Raw genomic sequence first — 27,548 nt, 5'->3', positions numbered from 1 at the left:
TAATTGATTGCAGAGCTGCTGTAAGGTGACTTTTGAAACGGAGGACAACTGTATATATAGTGTGGAAGTTTTGCAAGCTTAGCTAATGTCTGTAGGCAAAACATGAGTTTTCTTTTTGTACAAACGAGTTGTTTTGCAGGCTCTCCGGACCACAGAGATCATTCCATGCATACATTCAAAGATATTTGCTAATGCAAAACTGCTTTTCTTTGTCTCCCCCATGTCTATTGTTTTGAACATGTATGAACCTAAGAATACAAACAAAACTAAACTATTTTAGTGGTCTTTAGTACTTTTCATTCCCAAACTTGCAATTTTCCCGTTTACCATGTGTGTGCTAGGAATTCCTATATAAGTTAGTAAACAAATTCAAATGCTATACTAAAATAAATTTAAAAAAAATTCTAATTAATACCATCCAAATGGAACATATGCATCTATCATTTACTCATCCTCATACAATTCCACAAAAACAGTGGTTTCAATACAACCATCTTTTTACAGTGGCCAAGGAATGTCAAACTCGAAAGAAAAAGTCCATTACACTTCCTATATTCCTTAGTCTTCTGAAAACGTTTATGGTATATAACTATTATGGTGAAAATATTTGTGAAGCTTGACAGTCTGTTAAATGAAAAGAATAAAAACAACAACCATATGAAGAGTCTTAAAGCGGCACTATGCAGGATTTCTGTTTTTGTCAAACAGCGATCCCTAGAGTCGCTGTAGAGTACTTGTATTTGACGTTACTGTCGTAAACACCACTCACGCAGAGCGTATCTGCACTCACGGCCTCTGCACTTCATAATAATAAAGTAGCCTACCGCGTTAGGCTTACCTGAGCCTAAATGCCAGATGACACCAATAAAGTGTATCATGTACGTCGCATTATTTCGCAGGGCTCTCAAGTTTTGAAGACAGGCAAGAGTGACATCCAGCCGACAGATACATTTTTGTCATTGGTTGTTGCGTTAAATCTTACCCATATACAATAGTGCTATTTTCTGATTGGCTATTGTGTAGCTCGACGAACAACACCAGAGGAGACGCGCTTGATTCCTGCCGGTTCCACAGTGAGAGCGGCGCGGCCAGAGTTTTGGCATATTAAATATATTACAAATATTTTTTCAGCATGAGAAATACAATGTGTGGCGGGAGAGCGTGACAAAAGACCGAAATGAGTGACTGTCACGCTCAATGCGTGATACTTGAGAGCCCTGATTTCGTAACAATGTCCGTTATGATGTTGTTAGACATGATTATTGCAATTTATCATAATAGTTTGCAAATTGCGCTCATTTACTCTATTTACAACATGTAGGCTTATTTATGTCCTGATAATTATGTGAGATATTGACAACTGTTCTCATGATAATCGCAGGAATCAACTTTAACAGTGAAAGCCTGAGCGAGTGGGACTCTTGTCCAGTTCCTCGTTTGCCAGATTCTCGTTACCTTTTTCTAGACTCTTCAGACCGTGCTTTCTTCGGTTTTTTTCGCCATTCTGAATACGCAGGTCCGATGTTTACTCGTGTCTGAATCCTCGCTCGGTCAGTCTGCCATTTCCTCTTTCTCTGTTCCTCCGACAATGCTTTTCTAGCTTTCTGCTTCTTATATGCCAGCTTTGCCATGGGACGATAGTAGTTCTTATAGCTAGCCGTATCCTGGATGGGGGCGTGTACGCGTGCAGTGCCGTAAAGTAATTCGTTTCCTCGCGAGACCTGATATCACACGATACTTCCTAACACTCAGGCCGCCGGCCCAAAGTTGCAAGGGTGGTTTTGCGGCTCACAAGCACCAAGGGGGTGCGAGACGACCACCATTCAACACTAAATCAGTAATATAAACATTACAATGACTCCAAAGCTGTTCGGTTCAGGTAAAAAAGGTGCTTAGTTCTGCTTTAAACTAATGTTTTGTGTTCCAAATTGGATATCAGAAAAATGCAGGTTTGAAACACCCTGATAAGTAACTCATTAATGAATATTACTTTAATAAACAAGTTACGACATATAGGTTCAGCTAAGATAAAAAGTTGGGAACATCTGCATTAGCGGATGAATATGGGACAATTTGTAGAGACACTATTCCAACCATACATAGAAGGACTGAGTGATAGTGGCGATTGTCAGGCATGTTGCCATCAGAATGTCGAACAATGATTCATTGAGCAGTGTCAGTCAAAAAGCCAGAAAGAGGAGTGTCCAACTCAATCCACTTTGTTTCGTTGTTGATCGGAGGGCGAGTACAGAGATTTAAATCACACTTGAAGTCTTCAAGACGTCATAAATTTGAGCATGACATTCCAGCAGTCTGGAAGACTTCAAGAGTGAGAAAGCTGGTCAGATTGGAGAGAGACACTATAAATCATCCCTCAGGGGCAGTGTTTATTAATCCCAGCATTCATCACCAGCAGCTGATCGTGTCTGACTGCCGATAAGAGATTTGAGAAGGAACTGCTGCCACAGATGAGACTGAATAACATCTATAATCCAGAGATCTCACAAAGGCTACGTTCACACAGTCAGGGGCAAATTCACTAGGGGTGTGAACCTACACTGGTCTCACGGTTCGGTTCGATTACGATTATCATGTCATCGATTCAGTTCAATTCGATATCGCGATGCATTGCGGTGCCCTGCATCTGCAATTTAAATTTTTACTCCAAAAGTGATGTGTACGTGCGTGCGCGCGCGTGTTCGCCTGTTCGGGAAGTCGCACTGACAGAAACAGTGACATTCCAGTTTAAGTTTCAAGGGAGTAAAGCCTGTTTATGCCATTTAGTAAATGAAATTGTGTCAAATCAATTTTGTTGTAAAGAAATGTTCATTTAAAAGCAGCGCTCATTCATCAGTGTATAATGTTACCATAGAGATGCGCGCATAAACCGTCGCCGAGCCCACTGTTGAAGGTAACGATCATCCATTATAATCATGCGTAACAACACAGAATAATTGTAATTTGACCATCGGGTTCGGATACTTAAATCAGCTCTATGTGTGCGTGACATGAGCACGCACAGCGCGTGTCTTCTCCAGGTCATGCTTACCAGGTTGTTCATTAGATCCAAAATGTGCCCAGAAGAGATGTAGGCTTTTAAAGTATTCAGAGCATTTTTAATTAGTCGCACTCGCGTCTCGCCTCCTCTGCCATTGTATGCTACCGCGACAAAGCACACACGCGACATATGACGTCAGAAAAGCGTCAGTATAACCGGTTATGGTCTATTACTGAACCGATATCGAATCGTCCTCGTCTGCATCCCGATGCATCATAGAAACGATTAATTTCGACACCCCTAAAATTCACTAAACCACATTTCACACCAAAAAACCTATAGGAACAGGATGAAGAATTACAATTCAAAATTGGAAGCAAGTAAGTAGAATGATGTAAAATAACATTTAAATAAACTTAAATGCTTGTAATTTTTAACTAGAAAAGGCAAGTTTGGATGCGGTCTTGAGGACTCGTTTGGAAAAAAGTTTGAAAATCCTTAAAGTTTTACGGTTAGGTAGATAGAGCGATAGAGATACCGAATGAAAGATAAGACAGACAGACAGAACCATGGATGGATTTCAATGTTAGAATTTCGATCAATCCATCCATTGTACTTTCAGTCGATGGACTGAATTTGAAAGCTATCCATCAATACAGTGACAAAAAGATAGATGGATGAATGGATTTTAAATTAAGAAGTTCCACCCATTCATTGATTCAACGATCATTCTATCTATCGATCTGTACGTATGTATGGATGAATGGATTTCAAAATCAGAATTTCCATCCATCCATCCTTCTTTCGATTTCAAATTTAGAATTTTCATTCATCCATCCATCCATCCATCATTCTTTTGATTTCAAACTCAAAATTTTCCATCCATCCATCGTTCTTTCGTTCTATTTATCTGTAAGTCTGTGGATGGATGAATGGATGGATGGAAATTCTGAATTCTGAACAACTTTGCATTCTAAAACAATGCTGACAACTGCATTTTGCCGCTGTGAACGCAGCCAGAGATAATTCGCTTAGATAACTGGTCTGGGGCGTCCTTCTGGAAGGAGATTTTCTGTAAGAGAAAATTGTTTAAATAATCTGACAGAGGATATGTCAGATGTTGAAAACACTGTCACAACAAACCTGCTATGATAACAGGGAGTGATCTACACAAACCAGAGCAGTGGGGATTTGATCAAATGCTCCAGAACTTAAAAGGAGGAGAAAGTCTCCTGCAGTCACTTCCCATGACAAGAGGGTTTTTTGTCTCAACTCAAAGGAAAAGTTTGCAGCACTGTTTCAAGACAACTAAAGATACTCTAACAGGAAGCAAGCTGGAAATCAATTTTCAGTGTGATGTTGAGAGATGTCAAATGCCTCAAGGCAAGTATGACTAAGACAACATCAGCGGCACTAGAGTGCTGTCACAGATCCTGCAAGTTGCGCCTTTCAACAGCTCTCCGGTCTGTTTTTCCTCAGTTCTGTTCAATAAAGTACCAAAGACGGAGAGGAAAAGAGAAACACAAGAACTCAATTGCAGGTCAATGGTATTGATGCCTCAGATGATGCATTTAGTGATCGATGGGGAACACTAAGGACACACATTTCCCTGCCTTTTAATATTTTATGTTCATTTTACTTTAAATATACTGTAAGAGGAAGGGAATAAAGACATGATAGTGCTTTGCCTAATTTGCCCTTTTGCTTTTTCTTCTCCGTAACTAAGAGGGACTGAGTTTTCCAGCACATTGACAGTGGAACTGTGCAGTTCTCTGTGGAGCATGGACAAAGAGTCTCTGTACCCACCTCTGCTCTCTCCGTCTCTTTCCCTCATTTTCTCTCTTTGTCTCATTGAGAAAACAGGCACATTTAAACTCTGTCATTTTACACATCCATTATTAATTAGCTGTCAAGGACATTTTCTTGCCAGAAAACCTACACTTTGGCAAAACACTGGACTGAAAAATTTCTGCGTAATCCCCGCAGGACGTTTATCACGTCTGGGCACCGGGCCTACAATTTCAGAAGCACATTTTTCAACTGGACTCTTTATAGACAAGCGTACAACTTTAGCTGAACACCAGCCGGGAAGCAGAGTATATCTCATTACAGAATTATGCTATAGTTCGCATTTTAAACGTGGAAGTTGTTACAAAAAATGGCGAGCACAATCATGATTGCGATACCATTCATCATGAATCAAGTTCAAGCACTGTGGTTCTGTTTAACTAACTAAGACTGAACTAAAACAAAAAAATATATGAAATGGACCATTTGGACTCTAACTTCATTATGTCATTAGGGCTGTCGCGGTGAAGGAATTTCCCTTGCGGTAATTTTGAGTGGCTCAATAGCGCGATATGCGGTTTTACCGCCATTTATTTATTTATTTATTTATCTATTTATATTTATTTGTTACTATATAAATACGTGTTATGATGTGGTCAGCATACACAAAAACAATGTAAACAATGTAACCAATGTAACCGAAACTAAACAGCGTCTCTGCACATTGAAAGACTGTCACTCAGCGCTAAGTTGTTACGCCAACGGACTGTCTTTGAGTGAGTCATTAAACCGTTCATTCAACGAAAACGTTCAAATAAGCTGATTCCTTAAATGATAGATGTAATGAAACAAAGTGTTAATTATTTTTTAACTTTGAGCTTAACTTTTCAAGGCTCAGCTGGCCAGCAATGCTTCAATTTTGGGCAAAGCTGAAGCAATCCTTCACTTAAGAGACAATGGCATTGATTCAATGCGTGACTCGCTGCTTTCCCCCCACGGCTTCCTCGCGCTGTGTAATGCTGACCAGCGCTGACGCCATTCATGGTAAATACCCTTACACGTTAAAAGGATGATAGCCTACGACAAATATTTCTCTTTCCTTGGAAACGGCAACCTTTTCACGAATATACATGACTTCACTTCAAAGACAGACGCAGGTAATCGCACGCACTCAGTCGATCTCATTCACTGTCTGTTTAGGCTTAAGTCCTAATCCACGAATCCTCTGTACAAATCACCATGATAAACAATCTCTAAGTTATCATTATTAACTTATTTAACATTCAATACACATGGTACGAACTACGAAGGGTGGCCTTATGGAAAAAGAAAACGCGATTCGCGGTTGCTGCGGTTACTTGCATTCCTCTGCGGTTGGCCTGTTAGTAGCGCGGTACTGCAATATTGCGGTTATCGCGACAGCCCTATATGTCATACTGTCATATTATTGCTTGCTGGTTTTAGGCACTCTGTTTCGCATTGTGCCTAAGAAGGTAAATCTCACCAAATCTGTCAAAAACATTTATGGCGCTTCAATTAACCCAAAAAAAATAAATAAGCAAATAAACCGTTTGCCTTAAGAAAATATAGCCTATTTTTGTGACCATTTTGACATTTTTCATGAAAATTTTCACGCAAATTCTAATATCGTAATGCAAAAAAATCTTATAGAATACAACTTTTTTTATTAAAAAAAGTTATTTAAATATGTAACATATTAATTATATACATTTATAGTTTAATTTAAAAAAAAATTCATGGTAGTATTAGTACTTTAATTGATGTGGTGAAAATGTGGTTAACCGTCATGGAAATGTCAAAATGCAGGAATCTCTTTATGCAAAACAATTTCTTATTTTCATCTTTTGATTTTGGTGTGAAATGTGACCTGGACTTGATATTGTGAGATTCTAAAAAGACCTCTTACCCCTAGTAAAATCACTATAACACTATCTCTTGAGGCTCACTGCTTGAGCGAACCTGCGGTTTAACTCTCAACAGGGATTCATCAACATGGCATGATTAGCAGACTATCAGATTTTGGACCTAGTTCATTTCAGGTTGGATGATTCAGGCTGGACTGGACTGAACATACTTGATCCTCTGGATCCAGATGCAGTAGTCTGTGATGTAGAGGTCATTGAGGATATAGGCTGGATCGTTCTCCCGGAAGATCTTATGGATGGCTAGCAGAGATTTCAGGATGCAGGCCTTCCCTGTGACAAAGAAAACATGCACTGAATCAGCCTAAACACAGAAGTATGCATTTATTAGCAAGGTTTATGCTTAAACCAGTGGGGAAACAAACACTTAACTGAATCTATATTCTATGAAAATAGTTTGCCATTATTTTTTATAACAGTAAATTCATCTTTATTTTAAAAATATTTTTTAAGCAGTAAAGACAGTGGAGTTAGTAATTAACTGTGCAACTTTTTTGGAGCAAAAAAGGGAAATCTGTTCAAAGCAGATGCTTTTTGAGATTGTTTTTTCCATTCTGGCAGATGCTTCCACAATACACAAAACACACCCACATACACACAAACACCTTAAGGGCACCATGCCGCTGCAATGATATTTGTTGTCATAACACCCGTCTCCCAAATAAGGTGCAAAAATATCCCCTCTGCGCAAAGCAACGGGCTCAGTTGTGAAGTGAAAGCAGGACCCCGAGGATTCTCGAGCTGCCCACAGAATAGCCTGGCAGCCGGTGGAGACATTCCAGCCGCCTCAGAAAACAAACAGTGCACTCGCACCGAGGAAAGCCTTACACAAACATTTGGTTCCCATTAAAGCTGGAGCTCTTACCCAGAGCAGCCGCCGTGGCTTCCAGCTTCAGGACATGCGAGAAAAACTCCAGGAACTTGAACCGTACTGTGTCTTTCTCCATTCTTTCATCCATCTTTAATTGAAGGTTTTTCTACTTTTCTTCACTGCTCCCTGGGAGAGTGGAGGAAAAGAAAGCTTTTGGATTCTTCCAAAGACCAGCTGTGGGACTGTGCGGTGCAGTGTGTGCTGGGTTTAGATTGCATGTTGAGCCAGTTAATCATGTGCTGCAATCAGGCGTCTCAGGGGAAGAAGTTGAAGAGAGGAGAAGAGAAGAAAGAAGAGGAAGAGGAGGAATGGGGTGACAAGATGAGATTTGGGCCCTGGAAGTACAGATGGTAAAGGTCCACAATCTCACAAAGCTTGCCCAAAAATATGCCTAGGTCATATTTCATCCAAAAATTCAAAAGAAAGTAAATAATAAAAAATTAGCATTAAGAAAATAAAACCCATTATCAGTCTTTCACTCTCTACTATCTTGATTTGTGACATCAAAGTCACTGGTAAAACTTCTACTATAATATAATGATACATTTGTGATTCATATGTTACTTGCAAAACATATGTCATCATACACAGCTACATTTGAGGGGAGAAAGATGTCTTCTTAATTGTCATGAGAATATTGTAAAATGCCTAACAAAATAAAAGGTCCATCAAACAGGCATCATATTTTTCTTTGATTTTGGTGTGAAATATGTCCTGGATTTGTTGTTGACAAACTTGGTAAGATTCAGCCTTAAACCATCAGTTTATTAATCATACAAACAGTAACACTGACTGCTGTCTGTGTGGAAAAACCTCACACGAGTGAACAAAGGAGCTATACTCGTGAAACAGCTGCAAAAATCACGTTAAAGAACATTGACATCAAATTATGCCACATCAAATGGCCTACATTTATCATCGTGAATACGGCAATGTACTTTTTAAGATTGATCACGTTGGCTTAAAGATGACAATTTCTGCAGAGGCAAACAATGAATCTCAATAAGCTACGACAGAACTTAGCAAAAAACAAAAAAAACAAAAGGTCAAGCACTGAATGATGTAAAAGGGCTTTTAAAATGCCATGAAAATGAACCTGCTTCCAAACCAAAAGATAAAACAATGTATAAAGTAAAATTGATCAAAATTTACAGTAAATTCCTGCTACAAACTATTTCTATTTCAAATAAATACTGTTCTTTTGAAGTTTATCCTCAAATTAAAAAATATATATATCGTTTCCACAAAAACTGTTTTCAACATTGATAATAAAAAATGTTTCTTGAGCAGAAAATCAGCATATTAGCATGTAATTCAGCTTTGCCATCACAGAAATAAATAACATTTTAAAATATATACAAATAGAAAACAATTAAACCTGATTAGTACCTAGTACATATAAGGTGTATTTAATATGGTGCTATGGAGGTAACGATGGCAAAAAGTTGGGAAACACTGTACTAACTGATAAAGCCCATAGCAGTGCAGAGCAAAACAAGTGGAAACTGAATCCAAGCTATGCAGCTAAATGAAATACAGGCATGCCCCTGAACGTTCAGATTATATATGAGTGTTTATATTTGCCCACAGTGCATCTTTTAGGCCGTTATCCATAGTCTCCCTCCTCAATCTCCTTGAGGGCCGCTGACTTCAGCAGGATCTCTCGGAGAACAACCAGACAAGCTGCCAGAGGGCTGTTCAAATATTTACCCCTGGATAGCGTTTCCTTCATGGCTTTTCTCGTGCAGGATCATTAATGGGTTTGTTTTCCTACTACCTACAACTGTTTGCTTTCACTGCTGGTTAAACGAAGTGCCTCAAATTAGAGTACACACACATCAGATACACACCTCCATTCATGTTCCGCCGACAAATTAATTACCCAGGAGTCAAAGTGTCACAGGATATCCTGCTTTCTGGGGGGGGGGTCACACCGCTGTTACCGTTCATTAAAGGGGAGTAAATCTCCAAATTGTAAACTGGAGTGAAATATCACAGATTCTGAGTGAAACCCAGCGGTGTGTTTAGAAATCTGTACCTTGAGGAAAAGAGTAAGAGAACCAGTTTAAACTTCAGAGAACAGATGGATCTGATACTATCCTGTAAAATTTAAAAAGGGGCAGACTACTAAACTAAAAATACAATTTCAAACCAATTACAGAACGTTCAACACTCATTTGCTGATGTCCTGAGATTAAATCACTGAGTCTGTACTGTTGGTTACTAGCAGGTGTTTCTACATACTTGATATGGCAGATATCAGCTTAACATTAAAGTTAGGCAATGTTTTTCATAAACACCTGTGCTTATACTGGTTTAAATTCTCTTCACATCCTGAATAGCAATCAATAATAGAGGTGGTCTATATATATATTTTTTTTTTCTTTCTTTTTTTTTCTTCTTTCTAACATGTATCTTCTGTGGAAGTCTCAGGACTAAAAAAAGTCCTACCTGCCTGTCAACATATGCATTTGCATACCTCTGTGCACCATGTTCGCCCAGACGTCACAGCGCATTACACGAGGCTATGCTGAGGTGTCATAGAGCACCCGCAAACAAACAGCAGCTGCCTTTTACAGTTCCTCATGAACCAAAACAACGAGCTTATGCTGCGTTAACAACCATAAATAAGAGATGGCAACCCAGTGACATTCTACCCGCATAAAATTATGCGTTTCTATACTATCAATGCCGAAATTAATCTGTAGCAGTCAGATGGTACAAGTCAAAGCTCTAAGTTTTATTATTGTGATGTTATGTGCTTTGTGACATTAGGTAATTTAATGCCGTCTCTCATCTTGTGATACTTTGCGGACTCTGCTCTGCCGTGTGCGATCATGTGTTTTAAAGGGAGGGTGGGATCTTATGATTTCAAAGCTAGCTTATTGCTAACCTCAACGAAATTGCCTACCCTACCTTTAATAGTTGCCCTGTATATTGTTGCACTAATTCATCAAATCTCATTACAAATGAGACTTGGTTATTGTAAATGTTGTCTGTGTTTAGTTACGATCCTCAGGGATCAATTAAACATTTACTGTATATACAAATGTATGTACATCTATAATTGATATTATTATCAAGGTTCAACTTTTAAATGTCTGACTTATATAGTCTTTAAAATACAGCCTGAAATGGTATTCCCAAGCATTAAAGAATGAAATAACACAGGGTGGGACTTTGTAGGCTTTATCCATCTTGATTTGACTGGATCATAATTTTTTTATCTGGTCTTTAAAGTCAACCTGAAAGCTAAACCGATCCCATTACTTTCTTAATACACATCCCTGGTCTTAATGGGAAAGGCTCAGTCGTGTAACATATTCCATTTCACCAGAAAAAAATGAATGTGTTTTTCATCAAAAAAAAAAAATTCCCAGTTGACATCTCCAAATTTATTCCTTTTTCAATCACTTCATAGGTAGACAATTTTTCACAATTCAATCAGTTCCTGATGGAGAAACATGCTACCTTTTTTTTCTAAAACTGAATAACCATTTATGGGTCTAAAATGTGTTGCAAACAATGTTTCTTTATGAAATCTTCCATCAGTACATCATTCTCTGGGCCCGTCCACACGAAGACGCGTTTCGCTGTATACGTATAATTTTTTTATCGTATTGGCGTTTCGTCCACACGGATCCGGCGTTTTGGGAGAGTGAAACCGCTATTTTTTGAAACCGGGTGCCAAAGTGGATAAATCTGAAAACGACGCCCTTGCGATTTCGTGTGTACGGCCAATCTGTATATTTTGTGAAACGATGATGTCATCACCCCACGTGTCGACTAGTCAGACACGCTAAATCAGTAGCCATAACAGCAACAACTGCGACTACTTGCTTGAGTTCATGCTTCAGAAGCTACTGAGCCTCTTTTATTTATTTATTTATCATTTAGGCCTACTTTAATGTATTTTTATTTTATTTATTTATATTTCGTTCTTATGCTATGATGCTTGTATTTTGTCTGATTAAGACTTTTCGTATTTTGTAGAGATGGGCATGTCAAGCAAACATAATATTCAACGATCGCTGGGAATTATTTGATTATTATTCAAAAAACGCACCTCTGCCCCTCATGCTCACCAGTTACACGGCGTTCGCTCCGACATTAAATTTCTCTGTACTGTAGGCCTATATGTTGTAGACATTAAAGAAAAGTTAGTTTCATATTTATGTTTTAATGGTATTTTTTCCATTATGTTGATTAGGCCCTATATGAAAAGTGAACAGCGTGAGTAAGATGCGCAATATCGAGACACATCATTTTGACCACTTCATTAAGTTTTGTTTTGTATAAAGCCTTTCTTTAAAGTGAATTTCGTTTTGTATAAATTGTATCTTAATTTTAATCAATGTTTCATTAAAAAATTGCCTGGAAATATAGCAGACAATAGCCTATAATCAGGACATGGAGGCGCCGACGCGATATAACTTGCATCGCACGAGAACTGGAGCTTGTCTCATAAATGAACATAAACTCAGAAATATATCTAAGCTTGAAATGTCTACTTTTAAACAAAACAATTCAAAACGAAAAGAAACAGACAACTCTAATAATCCATATGAAGTGTGCATTTCTCTCTATAAGCACATTCACAATACTGCGAAGGTGGCGAGTCAGCATCGTCACACAAAACACTAGTTTATTAAAAAACAATTAAAATTTCTCCTTAATTGCTATATTTGACAGATTCATAATGATTAGGCTATTTGCCGGTTCTTTGTGGCAAGCTTTATGCGTCTGCTAACTAATCGACTATCGTGACTCATCCCTATTTCGTACCATTTACTGTATAGTTTTTCATATTGTTCAATAAAGTTCTTGGTAAAAAAGAAAAGAAAAGAAAAGAAGCTACTGTGCCTAATATTACTGTATATTATTGTATACAGCGCGCAAGGTTTATGCGCAAGTCGAATTACATCGTCTCGTACTGGTCTGGCATGTATACTACACCGTTTTCAGTCGGTTTCAGTGGTTTCGTGTGTACGCAGATATTTCTTGAGACGACGCCGTGTTTACGGAATTTTTTTTTAGAACGAGGAAAAAAAAAGATCGGATAGGGAACGCACCGGCTTCGTGTGGACGTGGCCTCAGTCAGTGCAGAAAGCTGTCAGTACCTGACATGAACCTGAAATCAATGAAGTGTGATTTTGCTCATCTAATCTTGTTTTGTCATGTAGTCTCTGAACCATACCTTGCTAATCCCAAACCTTATAAGCTCTTTAATTGCAGTTTTTTATGAGCGAAATCAACATGTGTTGGATAATCTCACCACACACGCCCTAAAATGTGTTTACACAGCGCTTCTGTCTCTCCCACAGATGGCTTCTTTGATTTAAAGGTTGCTCCTCTCGCAGAGATATCAAAGGCAACAGTGTCTACTCGGCAGATTTGCTGATTTCTTCAGAAGTGAGGAGACATCCCTCTCGGATTCCCTCATTCTTAACCCCCTCTCCCACTTACGCTGACAGGACAGCAAGACTAAGCACACCAAGACATGACCAATCTGTTGACTTACTTGTCATGGAAAATGTCTTTTACCAAAGCACCCTGCTGTTCAGGGAGGGTTGGTGAGCGTTGTGTTAAATTTGGTCCAGAGTGAGCAACACCGTCTGCTGTGGATGAATTTAGGGTTGCCTGTCAAGCTCTCGTTGTCATTAGTCTCTTAAAGTCAACATGAAATAGCATTCGCAACTCGCGCTTCTGTAGTGCGATGCATTTCCGAGATTTACTGAGAACAAAATATGTGGGATGGGACTTCATAAATTATTTTACAGTAAAAAAACAGTACAGTATCTAAACATTCTTATTTTTTTGTATTAATAATATTAGATTTCATATTATGAATGTTATTATGGGCATAAAACAATAATAATAATAATTTATGTAAAATAAAAATTAAAAAAAGGTCAGATAGCTAAATTTATTTATTTAATTTTTATTTATTTAAGATGTTTATTATTTTACAAAATAGTTTTTGGAGAAGGCTTTTTGACCAAGACATGAAGGTTGAGGGTCAAGTTCATCTTCAAGAATATCTCAACATATGAAAAAAATAAATAAACTACAGAAAAGTCATTAAAAGCAAAATGACCCATAACGGAAGCCTAATACATTATTATTGTGCTATTGGTTACTAAAATGTAAAGATTATAAAGATCTACAAAAAAAATATATATATATATACACATACACACACACACACACACACACACACACACATACATACATATATATATACACACATACACACACACACACACACACACACACACACATACATACATACATACATACATACATATATATATAGACACACAAACATACAATCAGATTTCATGTTGATTTTAAGAGTTGTTTATTTGTCTGTCATATGACTTGGTCAAACAAACATCAATGGGATAATTTGAAACCTGCCTTTATGGAGATATGAAGTTGAAAGAGATACGCTCGCTTTCATTGGCAGCAGGGATTCTTGTAATGAGGTGGAAGCACTGCAGGGTTTATAGGGTGAGGATCAGGTCAAGTGTTTAGTCTTGACCCTCAACCCGATCTTTTGGTGGCTTGGAAATGGCTAAGGGTTCTGTTTTTAACTGGGAAATAAAAAAAGAGGGCAGGACTCACCAGACTGAAAAATGCAAGCGACGTCTTTCACAGCTCTTGTGATCAGGGAGAAATGCCGATAGAGCGGGTAGCACAAAGTCCTCCTGCCGAAAGACACCAGCACATCTTGTACCGAGTGATACGTCTGTAACACACACACACACACACACACAAGTGTGGTCTGTAAATTGCTCCAGATCTGTCTAGGCATATTACATCAATCATTTCTTAACTCCACTGGTAATTACAGCAAATTGCTCTAATTATTCCCAACGACTTCTCGTTTTATTAGCAGGGTAAATAGTAGGTCAACTTTTAAACACCTTGGCAAGCAGCGTTCTTAATTGTAGACAGTGTTTAATCGCTTGCCTCAGAGTTCTCCGTAGTCTAAGCATCAACAGACACGTGCTTTGGGGGGAAAAAACATGTCTTTATTCTCTCTCTTTTCTCTTTGCGTTTTCAAGCCTCCCACTCTACCTCCCCTCCGCTATTCTCTCAGCAGCTTGTTAAGAATGCACCCAGAGCCATTCTAGCATGTCATCATAGCTCATGCACTCCCCCAGGCTATTAAACATTGGTGTAACTGGGGGGGTGGGGTGTCTCAAGGAGCACTGGCTTCACAGTGGTTAGGCAAAACACAGGGTGGAGAGGAAGAGAAATGAAGGAGATTGAGAGAGAAAGAGAGGAGGAGACAATGATAGGGTGTTGAGAAACTACATTAGCATTTCCTGAAGGAAATACCAGTGAGTGCAAGATAGCTGAAGAATAGCACTGAAGTTTTAGGACGCTTCAGTTTCAGGCCATTGTTTTGTGTAAATGAAATGCCTCAGAGGCAGTGTCTTGAGTTCTACTAGCTGTGCATAAGAATCGTCACATAATGCAACACTGTGTTTGTAGCAGTAGGTTGCTTTAAATGGTTTAATAGATGCATGAATGAAAAGACCAATCACAAGTTAGCAAATTTTGTTTTACAAAATTTTTGAATGATGTTCTGTCATCCTTTACTCATCCCATTTCATACAAGAGAACCGAATGAATCATTCAGCATGATTTTGTGAACTGGATGAAACAATTCACTGAAAAGAAAAAGAAAATAAATAAATAAATAAATACAAATAAATGCCAGCGCGCTAAAAAAATCATTAATGAATATAATGATAAACAATTTTACTAATATTTATATATAAAAAAATTCAAGACAGAATTGCCATCAACTTTATTACATTGACCAAAATGAAACTAGTGAAAAGAACGAAAGAGCCAGATATATCCAACTTGTCAACAGATAATTCAACCTGGTTTTGTGAACCAGATCAACCAAAGAAAAGTCTCAAAATTGTCTGCTTTTCATGAACTCTCAAGGAGAACTATGTCAAGAGTGTTCAGTGTATAACATGGACAGAATGGTCTGTTCCTCACACAAACCTTTCATATGATTTCAAATGGCTTATATAGGTCATATAGACAATAAAAATAAAAACACATAGCAAACATAAGGCTGAAATGATCTACAAATCAAAGTTTAAAGAGTCTGTACTTGAAGACATTCAGGCAGAATAAATTGCAGAAGTTTAACACGAGTGTTAATTTTGACAGGAAATTTTGATTTAGTTTAAATCATATTTTAGTCATCTGAATTGTTTTAGTTTTAGTCTAGTTATGGTTGACAAAATATAAGATTTTATTCAACTAAATCTACAGTCGATATAGTCAACTAAATAGTTTTTCAATTGTAATGCATCAACTAATATACAAGATATTAAGGTTTCAACATGCAATACAGACACAGATTTAACTGCTCTGTAACATATAACATGTCTTTATCTTAAAACCACTTCTCATAAAAAAACTTTCATAAAAAAGAATTTTTCTTTTGTTATTTGATTAACATTAATGACGGACAGCAGCAGGTTTAGACTGCTGTCACTTTAATTCTGTCAGTATTTACTCACCCTCATGTTGTTCCAACCCAGTAAGACCTTTGTTCATCTTCGAAACACGAATTAAGATATTTTTTGATTAAATCCGACTGCACGAATCCAGTACATAATCCGATGATGTCACTTAAAACATAACCAACTGCGTTCAAGTGAATACTCACAAAATTATGCCAAAATGTCAGTTTTGGCGTGCATTTGTCTGTTCAAGCGTGGGAAGATGCGAAATTTAGCTCAGTTGAGTAGGCTACTACTCGTGCACTGACGTCTGCGAGGCGGCTTTCTGTGAGCGCACCCGAAACCGCTCTGAATTAAGCTCTCCTTCGCGTCGTCACGCTTTTACAGATTATTCCATGTCTGCTCTTTTCTTTCTCCCACACGTTTACATTTTTGAACGTTTAATGAGACATCCGGTCCCGGCGTGTAGATCAGCACGTTATAATTCAAATGTGTGCATCCACCACGTAGGACATCAGTTTCCAAATCGTCCCTCCCTAACATTTTAGTCTTGTTTTTATCCGTTGATGAAAATGTCAACAGATTTTTGTCATTCAAAACTGGTTATTTAGTTATCGTGTCATTTTTGTCACTAAAAAAATGTAGTTGGCGAAACGAAATTAACACCGTTTAATACTTTAGAGGTTAGAGGTCTGGGACAAAACCCTAACATGAATGTTTGCGGAAGATCAATATAGAGCTGCCTTGCAAGCACTAAAAAGGAAAGAGTGAAAGAGGAAATGAGGGGGCAGAGGGTTTGTGTTGTTTTGTGTGTGTGTGAGCAGGCAGTTAGAGAATGTCATTACCACCCTTCCATTATCAGTATTGCAGCGGAGTGCTGGCTCTCAGCGCGCTGAGCTTGGAGAGGTGTCGGGTTACTCGTCCTCATTGTCACACTCACTGTGGAAATGTGGGGGATTTAGGGACTGCTGCCGCCCCAGGAGTCAGGATACGCATACATACACAAAGCTTAGAGCTCTGCTAACCACACGCAAGCAGTTTAAGGTTAAATTTGTCCCTCGCTTTGGTGTCCACTTTGGCACAGGATAGATTATGCTGATGATGAAAATGTAAATGCCTGTCTGCTACATTTCACTATACACACAAGTTTATGCAAATCAGGGATAAGCAGGAGTAATCGAGTACTCGAAGGAGACACCAATGATCAATCATTGTTTTTCTACTTTAAAATATTTATTTTTCAATTTATGCAGTACCTTATAGCCCAGAATGCACATCAGATGTTGTGTGATTGGTTGTTTTTGTTGTTGCGTTACTCATTTAGACCAATTAATTGGTGCTGGAAACTTGGTGTGTTGCATCTGGGTAGGACAAGTGTTAAGAGCATGCCTTTAAAAATGGCTGAGCATAGAGGTGGACAGTGGTATAATCTGCATGTATTTCAGCAGTGGTTCATAGGATGGCAAATCTCTTATGTAATGTAACCGAAATGCTGCATACCCTTATCTTATGCTTCTGTTCAGGTAAAATTTGCATGTTAAGGTGAGACACTACAGGTGAATAGGGTAAACATTTTAAATTACAGATATCACCATGAAACTTTAACAGTTGATTACTCACATGAATAGGAGAAAAAAAACGTATTACAAGTTTTCTGTAATTTTATGTTTAAATAAGCTAATCGGGCTATATCTAATTAAATATGTGCTAATTTGGATATTTTTTGAAGTGACGAATCTGACCATTGGAAAAAAACAAGGTTCAAAAATGATTTGTTCATTTTGTTGATATATTCAATGAAAATACATTACCAGAGGGGATTATGAATAGACATTACCAGAGGGGATTATGAATATCTCCTTTTGTTACCCTGTAAATCAGAAAATACTGCCAATAGCCTTACAAAATAGATTTCCGCCCTATTTTTAGGCATAAAATGCCATATAAAACAGGCCAAGAATGATATACCAACAAATCCCTCTGGACAAACCTTCACAATATAGTTAGGGATACGACTGTAAAGTTTGGTGTATGTAGGTGCTACAGAAGTGGAAAATCGTAACTAGGAGTCCGAGAAAAAACTAATTTTGAGAAAACTGCCTTTAAAGATTTTTATGGCAAAATTCCACTAATTTCTATTGAAAGCCATGAATTACAGACAAAATATAGTATAGGTCCAAGTAAAATCCATGTATCACACTGTTTAACATCCAAAACTCATTACTGCTTCATCCATCAATGATCATAATATCCAAAACAACACATCAAAACAACACATCGACAGTCCATCACACAGGTGAATATATATCTGCCTGAGGGACTCACAACCACTTTAGGATCCCACAATTACAGATTTGTTTAGTATTATATAGTAATTATCAGAAATGGGGGACTCGAGTCGCCAATTTAAGGACTTGAGACTTGCTTGACTAAATTAAGAAAATGACTTGACTTTGACTTGAGACTTGACTTGAACTTTATGACTCGAGAATGACTTCATATAAATGTTTATATATAAAAGACATGTTATTGAAGACAAAAAAATTGACCAGTGAAAAAAAAAAAAACAATATTTTTGCCTGCCGTGTCTCGCCTTAACTCTTCGGGGTCGCCGATCACGCCGGCGTGATCAAGTTACATGACCAGTTTAAGACGTCGAAGCATAAAAACAAAGTCACGTTGAACGCTGCCGTCCACTTCTGTCGAAAGTGCTGGCTTGAAATTCTATTTTACTTTTTGTTTTGTGTTGATAGACCAAGGAAAAACGGAGATATTATCATTTAAAATTTATATAAAAAAATACTGACGCGTTCGTAAAAGAACGCCAGGTGTGATGCGACAGGCGTTGCATTTATTCGAATAACTTCATCGGTTTTTTTCATAAAACAAAACGGAGAAAAATGTGTGAATCTGCTGACTCTGCTCTTCAGGCTGAAAATTTTAGGGAATGGAGGAGGAGCCAACTGAGCAAAGAAGCGAAATTGAAAGGCAGAGGATTTACGGAGTTGACAAAGAGAGACATATATACGTTATATATAGAGAGAGACATTATTGCTAGTTTTTGGAAGAGTTTGAGTAGATTTTGAGAGTAGTTTAGGAGTAGTGTAGATAGTTTAGGTAGTTTAGGAGTAGTTAGGAGTAGATTTAGATAAACTGTTTTGAGGAGTGGCACAGATAAAAAAAAAATAAAAAAAACACCTGATATTTGTTGTAAATAGTTGTATGTATAGTTCGATTTTGTGTTCATTTACCTTTTGTATGGTATCTTTGCACTATTGAGGAACCCCTTACTCAAGGAATGAAAGCCCTGTAATTGAGCTATCTATGTAATTGTACATGAAGTGTTTTGTAGAGTTTCTAAGCAAAAAAGAAAAGAAAAAACGCCTATTCCCACACCTGCTTTTTGCTGCATATAGTTTAATTTTATCTCAATTTTACATTTTTTATGTTGTATTTGCACTATTTGTGAACCCTCATACACTGGGAATGTAAGGCCTTAAATAAAGCTCTCTGTATAATTGTGTGCACAACATTTTTTTTAAAGTGGCTGAGCTAAAAAAAAAAAAAAAAGCCTATGGCTACACCCGCTTTTTTTTGTAAATCATATTTTTTTTGTATATAGCTTGATTATATCTGAATTGTGCCTGTATATGTTGAATTTTCCAACTTGTGTTTACATTTTAAACCTTTTTAAATGCTTCATTGAGCATGTTTGTGTTTTTTGTAGTAGAAAAGCTATAATTTTTCTATTCGGATTTTGTGTTTTTTGTGTGATTTTGGGTCCAGTATGTTGATACAGTACATCAAAGTGAAAAACTAATTGTCTGATCATATAGGTGATGTTTTGCTGAAAAAAAAAAAAAAAACCAAACATTGATATGGTAAACATTTGTTTATGTTGCAAAATTTAAAAAAAATAAAAGTACTCAAAAACAGCCAAAATAGCACAAGTAACGTCATACAAAGTATTCAATACTGTCTAGAGCTGCATCCATGAGCACTCCCTTTATCATTCATCGTATAACAAACCATTGTTATTTTAGTATTATTTATTTACTATTATAGCATTTATGAATATTTTGAATTGGATTTTGATATTTTCAGTTTTCTTTTCTTTTTTAGTTAAATTTTCAATAATTTTGTTATGTGCTTCTGATTTTTTTTTAGTATTTGTTTTTTTATTTCTGTTTAATCTTCCGTTTTAGTAATTTTAGTACTTGAACTGATTTCCTCCTAATGTTGAGAATTTATTCCATTCCATCATAATTTAAATTACTAAAATGATTTTTAATTTATGATAATGCTGTATAGTGAATGGTGAAAACTGTGTAGGGAATAGTGAAATGAAGGAACAAGTCAGCAGTATCTTCATGAATGTGTAAAATCTGTTGCTTATGTTCTCTCATACACCTTGAGTTTAGCATGACGGACATGAGCAGAGGCAAAATGTCCATGCTTTTCGACCTTTCTTTCTACACTGACAGCTACTCTCACTTGTAGTATGAGAAAGTATCTTGGCATTGTGCTGATGCTTACAATATTGCTATAGCAACTGAAGTAGATACACAGGATATTGACAGCATTGTTTGAACAAACAGATCAGATTTAATCACTTGCAGAATGGCAGAGCAGACGTTCAGTCCTAAAGCTCAGCTTTGAACAAAGCCAGAATCTCCACATATGTGAACCCTGCAAGTTAAATTCTTGTTAACGGTCACTCGCTCTTTCATTTGTTTGTTCGCGCCTTCAAGGCCATGTCGTGTTTTGTTATGCTGCTAAATGTATGGCATACCTCCAGCCAGCTGAGAGTACCGCTGAGCTTCCTGATGGTCCAGGCTGACTCTACCTGGAAATCACAACAGCATTGATCAATATTGCCATCAACAATCCTACACTCTATACAAAACTGAACTGATGTCAGAGAGAATACACGGCAGACTATAAAGCTGGTCAAATGTTAGCATAAAGCTGCTGTCATACTAGACTTAAAGCATGCCAAAATTTATATAGACACTGCAACAGTCGTAGTATGATGCCACGCTCTTTTAAAAAAAATGTAATTCAGCATATAATAAATGAAAAATTGCAAAATATGCAATATATCCTACTTTATTGCAATGCTGCATTTCTACAGATTTAAAGTTTGCATTATTTTATTTCAGCTAAGAGGTCACTCAGATCATCTACAGTGGATACATAAGTGAACACACCCATGCTAAAGTTGACTAAGAAGAGGAATAAAAAAACATCTTTTGGAAATTGATCTTAATGACTTAATTTAAAATATGAGGAAAAATCCAACCTTTAGGACTCCAATTTCTTTGTGAATGAATAATGTATCGTAAATAAATAAATGTTCTTCCTTAAAATACAGGTTGCATAAGTCAGGACACCCCTATGTTACATTCCCATAGAGGCAGGCAGATTTTTATTTTTAAAGGCCCGTTATTTTATGGATCCAGGATATTATGCATCCTGATAAAGTTCCCTTGGCCTTTGGAATTAAAATAGCCCCACATCATCACATTCCCTTCACCATACCTAGAGATTAGCATGGTTTTATTTCAGTTAGCCTAATAGCTGGTTTGATTTGCATTGAGAGATGATCTTATGGATCTTATGGAAGGTGCCCCATGCCAAGCTCTAGGTATGGTGAAGGGTATGTGATGATGTGGGGCTATTTTAATTCCAAAGGCCAAAGGAACTTTATCAGGATGCATAGTATCCTGGATCCATGAATAACTGGCCTTTAAAAATATAAGCCTGCCTCTATGGGAATTTAACACAGGGGTGTCCTGACTTATGCAACCTCTATTTTAAGGAAGAACATTTATTTATTTATGATACATTATTCATTCACAAAGACAATTGGTGTTCTTAAAGGTTGGATTTTTCCTCATTTTTTAAATGAAAGCATTAAGATCCATTTCCAAAAGATAATTTTTTATTCCTCTTTTTAGTCAACTTTAGCATGGGTGTGTACACTTATGCTAGGCACTGTATTAGTCACATGTCTTCATGTGATATGAAATTGTAGGGCAGAGTTCACCAAACTTGAACTTTGGACAACAGCAATATTCACATTAGCTTATGTTTTCTTGTCATCTGCATTTGCATTTCTATGAATGGAAGTCAATGGAAAGAAAAGTGCAGTGTGACCGTCCCTTAACTATGTCTAGCAATTAACCAATACGTTTGAATGGGAGAGTACACAAAATAGTATCAAATTTCAGCCATATATCGGTTATCAGCCATAAAATAACTATAATTAGTGGCTTATTGATATCGGTCTGAATATTGATATTGCGCATCCTTATTTTGACACTTTTCATGAAGTCAACAGGGATGAAAGAACAGGAATTAAGGAAAAGAGAGGAAATGTTGCTGGATTCAAACTCCCGTCACTCAAATGAGCACCACGGCTCACTGAGCACAAGCGCTAACCACAAAGACACAGCTCCAATGCTAAATTTATCACTTTAGACAAGAGAATGTTTTAAGAAGGTTTGATATGTCCTCTAGCTATTATGATTGAATGGAAGCCCAGATTTCTACTGTACATTTAACTAATGTTGAAAGCTTGGGAGTCAATCCAACAGACCTCTTCAAAAAACGAAGCCCTTGCAAAATTCTATTACTTCAGTTTCGGAAACTGTGTTTCAAAACATAACCCCCAATTTGATAGTTTTCATATCTATTTTTACAATTACTACCATGTGCACCAGTGGCCTCCAAAAAGACTATCTGGAAAACATTATAGGAATGTATAAACTTCCTGGAGCTTTAGTGCATGTGAAAATGCCAGGACCTGCACGCCAAACCCACTTACTATCCGAGAGAGTCATCTGTGGCATTCAAGCGTGCACTTACATTGTGCTCTCCTTCTGTAGTGCACACATCATAGACATACGCCAGAATGATGTCCACCAAACCCAGCCAGACATGGAAGCGTGCTTTCTTATCCAGTAAGTACGAACGGTTTGTGAATTTCCTCATCTGCTCCTTTTCCTCTTCTGTGAAAGTTATTGCTGAAAGCAAAGAGAGAAAAAGAGAGACATTCAGTGTTGTTTATCAAGTTATCTCAGGAAAGTACAGTCAAAGTCAATCTCTGACAAATTCTCCCGAAAAACAAGTTTAAACGCAGGGCTCCAGCAGTGAATGATGGATGCCTCTGCTCCGCGGAGAGCTTTAAGAAAGAAAAGCATGTTCGCCGCAATTATTTTTAAATCAGAGTCGGAGACGAGGCTTTTAAAGCATAGTAAAGTTACCGCACGGGAAGAGCAAAGTTACACAGCTTGATTGATGCCCTAAACTGACTTGATACTGCACCAGGGAGGAAGGAGTCGAAGGCAGGGCAGCGAGAGAGAGAGAGAGAGAGCAAGTCAGCACTTTAGTAGCAGCTGAAAGTGATCCCTTCCTTGGCTTCAGTGCTGCCCCTGATAGAGCCCCTCGTGTGCATACTTGCATGTCCACACACACACACACACACACACACACACACACACACACACACACACACACACACACACACACACACACACACACACACACACACACACACACACACACACACACACACACTTTAAGCCAAATCTGGCAGAAGTCAAGCTCTGGCTCTGTTGGGATCTGCTGGATTCCAGCGACATGACGACTGAACAGCTCCCCCATTTTCTCTCTCTCAGTCTACCTGATTTACCCTCTAACACAGCTGCCTCCACCTGGCAGAAAACACTGACTCCTGTGAGACCAAAACCAGGAGCTGAGGAGGGAGTTCAGCTCACCCTAGCTCTTGTCTTCGCCTTGCATTAAATTGATTCTGTCCCCAACTACTCATTGACAGATTCAGGTTATTTTTCTTCTTTTTTTGTGTATAACATAACTCTTTTATCACTTTACAAAATATGGTAAGACAACAATTTCAAAACCACTCCTTCTATGCAAAAATGTATCAAAGGAACAGTTCACCCCCCCCCCCCCAAAAATCATTATTTACTCACCCTGATTCCAACCCTGTAGGGTCACACAGCCTTTTTCTACACATTACAAGTGAAAGGTGACCGCAGGTTGGAAATATTAGTGAATATTACTAGAAATTATTATTAAAATAACCAATTTCTATTTTAATGGTAATATATTTTCAAATTTAATTCATTTCTCTGATGGCAAAGCTGAATTTTCAGCATCAAGTCATCAGTCCCATAATCCTTCAGAAATCATTGTAATGCGCTGAATGTTAGTGCACACAAAGACAAAATCTTTCCTCATTTCATAGCTGGCCTATTGACAATACATCTGAAAAACAATTGGGTGTGCGGTTTCTTCACCACCACCACCTCATTTTTCTACGACATTGTATTTCCGGCTGTATGCAAACAAAGAAGTTCTCATGTACTGTGAAAGTTCCAGATTTGAACATATGTAACAATGAATATTGGCTTGTTCCTCACAAAGCAATTCAAAGACTTACACATATAGTATATAAGGAAATAACATGATCTCTGGTCACCATCCACTTTAGTTTTATCAAAAGGAGCAACCTGGACATTCTCACTTTTTCACAGTAACACAGAACATAAACAGGCTTCTGTTTAAGAGTGAGTAAATAATGACAAAATGTTCTTTTTTTAGTGTACTTACACATTTCTAATGTACAAATACTGGATATGTTTTTTCGAGGCAATAACAGTCTTCTTTTGTTGAAGTCTTTATGGTTTATCCTTCACTTAAGAGGTAAAATCTGCAAAAACAACATCTGACACCACACAGGTGCCCAGATCACTAACACAAACAGCTATTGGAGTGAGATGGGGGAGCTGAATAATGAAGTGCATACATGCATACACATACGGTGAGGCTGTTATCTCCATTGGGACCTAGAGTGTGAAGTTACCCGATACACATGGGAAAGCAAGAACACCACCACATGTATACACACACACACACACACACACACACACACACACACACACACACACACACACACACACACACACACACACACACACACACACACACACACACAAAATAAGGGGAGAAATTAGACACAAGGGAAAAAAATCAGAACCAGATATCTTGAATTAAAAATCTCAGGCAGTTAATGAAACATTATGCAGGAAAGTTTCTCACCATTAAGATAAAGAGGCAGAGAAAGAGTGAAGTCTATTACTATTCCATGACATTTGTGAACTGCATAGAAAGTACATAGTCTGTCAAGAACATGTCTGAGTTTCTTTCTTCCAGTAACATATCATGTCCTGCTGGGAGTAATTAAACATGACCAGAGGTCAGATTGTTCAACAGATTTGACGTTTTCATCCAGTTTTGGAGTAACATGATGGTGGTTAGATGGCAGAGTTCTTAGATATAAAAGCAAATGATCCATAGAAGGTGCAATTTGATTGGACTGACCAAATTTAGCCATGTGACTGTGATCAAAGATACAGGGCACATTGAATAAGACGCTTGTGTATTGACTAGTCATGGATCATGTGACTTAAGCGGTTAAAGTAGGAGGAAAACTCTTCAGTTCACTAATTTTGGTAACCTGTGACGGCCAAATACAGGCTCTCAGACTGCGGTCGCTGCATGGTGTGATTTACATTTACATTGTAGTTGGTTAATGAATGTGCATAGTCATGAAAATATATTACGGTTCAATACTACACACTCTGTATTATTTTTAAGCAAAATATAATTGATTCAGTTTGTTTGATTTTTAGGGTGAAATATGACCCAGACATGTTCTTGACTGGTTGTGTGAGATTTAACCAATGACCTCAAACCATTACAAAGGAAAAAAGCCAACCTGTTTCTGATATAAGCTAATAAGCTCACCCTAATACCTAACAAAAGCCTAATTAACTCTAATGGCTTAATGAGCCACATCCAGTCGGGAAAAAAAACGTAGAAAAAAGCGAGGAGAAGATATTTTGGCAACGATTTGCCAACTTCAGTCAAGATGTTCAAGACGGTCTGTCCAAGCAATTCCTACAAATTAATCTGCCCCATGCATCCAGCGTACTGATGAGAACACTGAAAAACTAAGGTGTATAGAACTATCTAAGTACCTAGTAAGTAACAATATAACTTGATTGATTGACAGCAGACAGACAGCTTTGGAAAGCATATCTTGAAATATCTCCATCTCTCCATGTTTAATTCCTCCTCATCATCTTCTTCTGTGATAGGACCAGCTGTATAACCCCCCTCCCCCACACCTCACCACACCAACATATGCTTGCAGCTCAGAGTAATTTCCTCATACTGTAAACGGGCACTAAGGAATTAGCACACTGCTCTAGTGATGAACGTGCTGGTGTGGGACACATTCACTTCTCGGCTGTCCATGTCTGTGCTGCTTTATCACACACACGTCAATAATCCATGCAACTTTAAACGTGCCAGATTTCAGTGTTTGAAAAATTAAAACAGCTGTGCCAAAAAAGACAAAGACAGGCAGATAAGAAAGAAAGATAGATAGATAGATAGATAATAGAATGACTAATAGAACGACAGAAAATACTGATCAATAGACAGAATAATAGAACAATAGATAGAACTAACGAATGAATGATAGATGATAGGTAGATAAAAAAACAGATAGGTAGATAAGATGAAAAAGATGGAAAGAAAGGGATAGACAGATAGACAGACAGACAGATATAACTATAGACATATAGAACCATAGACAGAACTATAGATAGATAGATATATGGACATAAGGAAAGATGAATAAGAAAAAAGAGAGAGAGAACAAATGGGAAAGAGAGCACATTTCTTTGTGGGCACAAGTGGGCTGAGAGTTTGTGCCTCGCTGACTAAACTAACTCAGTGACTCACACACAGCCTCATCAATATGACTCAGCAGTTATGAAACGGTGACAAAAACACACATAAAGCCCGAGACACACTAATCACACAAAGAGTAAAAGAATGAGTTCTAAAACAACGGTCAAAATAGTTTCCAATCTCCTCCTAGCAACGTGTGAACACGATGCTGTCGCTAGTTGTCTCTTACGAAATGAATGATCAGTTTCCAGCAAAGGCGCGCCACCTGCTGGTAGAAACTAGAAACTGCACTTCTGGAAATATTCCAGTTTACATTGTATTCCACATTCTACATTGTAGAATGGTTAAATACATTTAGAGAGTATAACTTCATCTGAAGAATCTGAGGAGGTAAAGGTCTCACAGGTGTCAGAGTTTGCTGAAGAGTCGGGGCTCAGTTCTCTCCACCACGGTTTAAACTTCAGCAGGTTTCTGATCTCCTCCTCGTCCTCATACAAATTTACCCTGCAACAAACAAACAGACCTGTCAATCAATCAAACTGACTCCCAAAACAAATTGGGTCAAGAAACAAAGTTCTGGATGAGTGGATGTTCTGTTGTGCGTGAGATGTTGAATGAAATGTTTTAAATATGCATGTCATTGTACTATTTTTTATTTT

The 27,548-nt window shown here is 37.7% G+C and overlaps 1 protein-coding gene across 1 annotated transcript in view; it reads right to left on the bottom strand.

The window, feature by feature from the left end:
* The window catches only part of shq1 (SHQ1, H/ACA ribonucleoprotein assembly factor), a 50,841-nt gene that overhangs the window by 10,403 nt on the left and 12,890 nt on the right, over positions 1 to 27,548 (bottom strand). Inside the window, exons 7-11 of the mRNA XM_077198102.1 lie at positions 27,293 to 27,393; positions 22,972 to 23,129; positions 20,894 to 20,947; positions 14,228 to 14,351; positions 6,882 to 7,002 (exon numbers count right to left, since the gene is read on the bottom strand). Of these exons, the coding sequence (XP_077054217.1) occupies positions 6,882 to 7,002; positions 14,228 to 14,351; positions 20,894 to 20,947; positions 22,972 to 23,129; positions 27,293 to 27,393 (558 nt within the window). The remainder of the gene's footprint in view (positions 1 to 6,881; positions 7,003 to 14,227; positions 14,352 to 20,893; positions 20,948 to 22,971; positions 23,130 to 27,292; positions 27,394 to 27,548) is intronic.

Source organism: Siphateles boraxobius, unplaced genomic scaffold, assembly GCF_051911475.1.
Source record: "Siphateles boraxobius isolate OS27281-9 unplaced genomic scaffold, OSU_SipBor_1 41, whole genome shotgun sequence".
NCBI lineage: Eukaryota > Metazoa > Chordata > Actinopteri > Cypriniformes > Leuciscidae > Siphateles > Siphateles boraxobius.
This window is presented reverse-complemented; position numbering and strand designations above follow the sequence as displayed.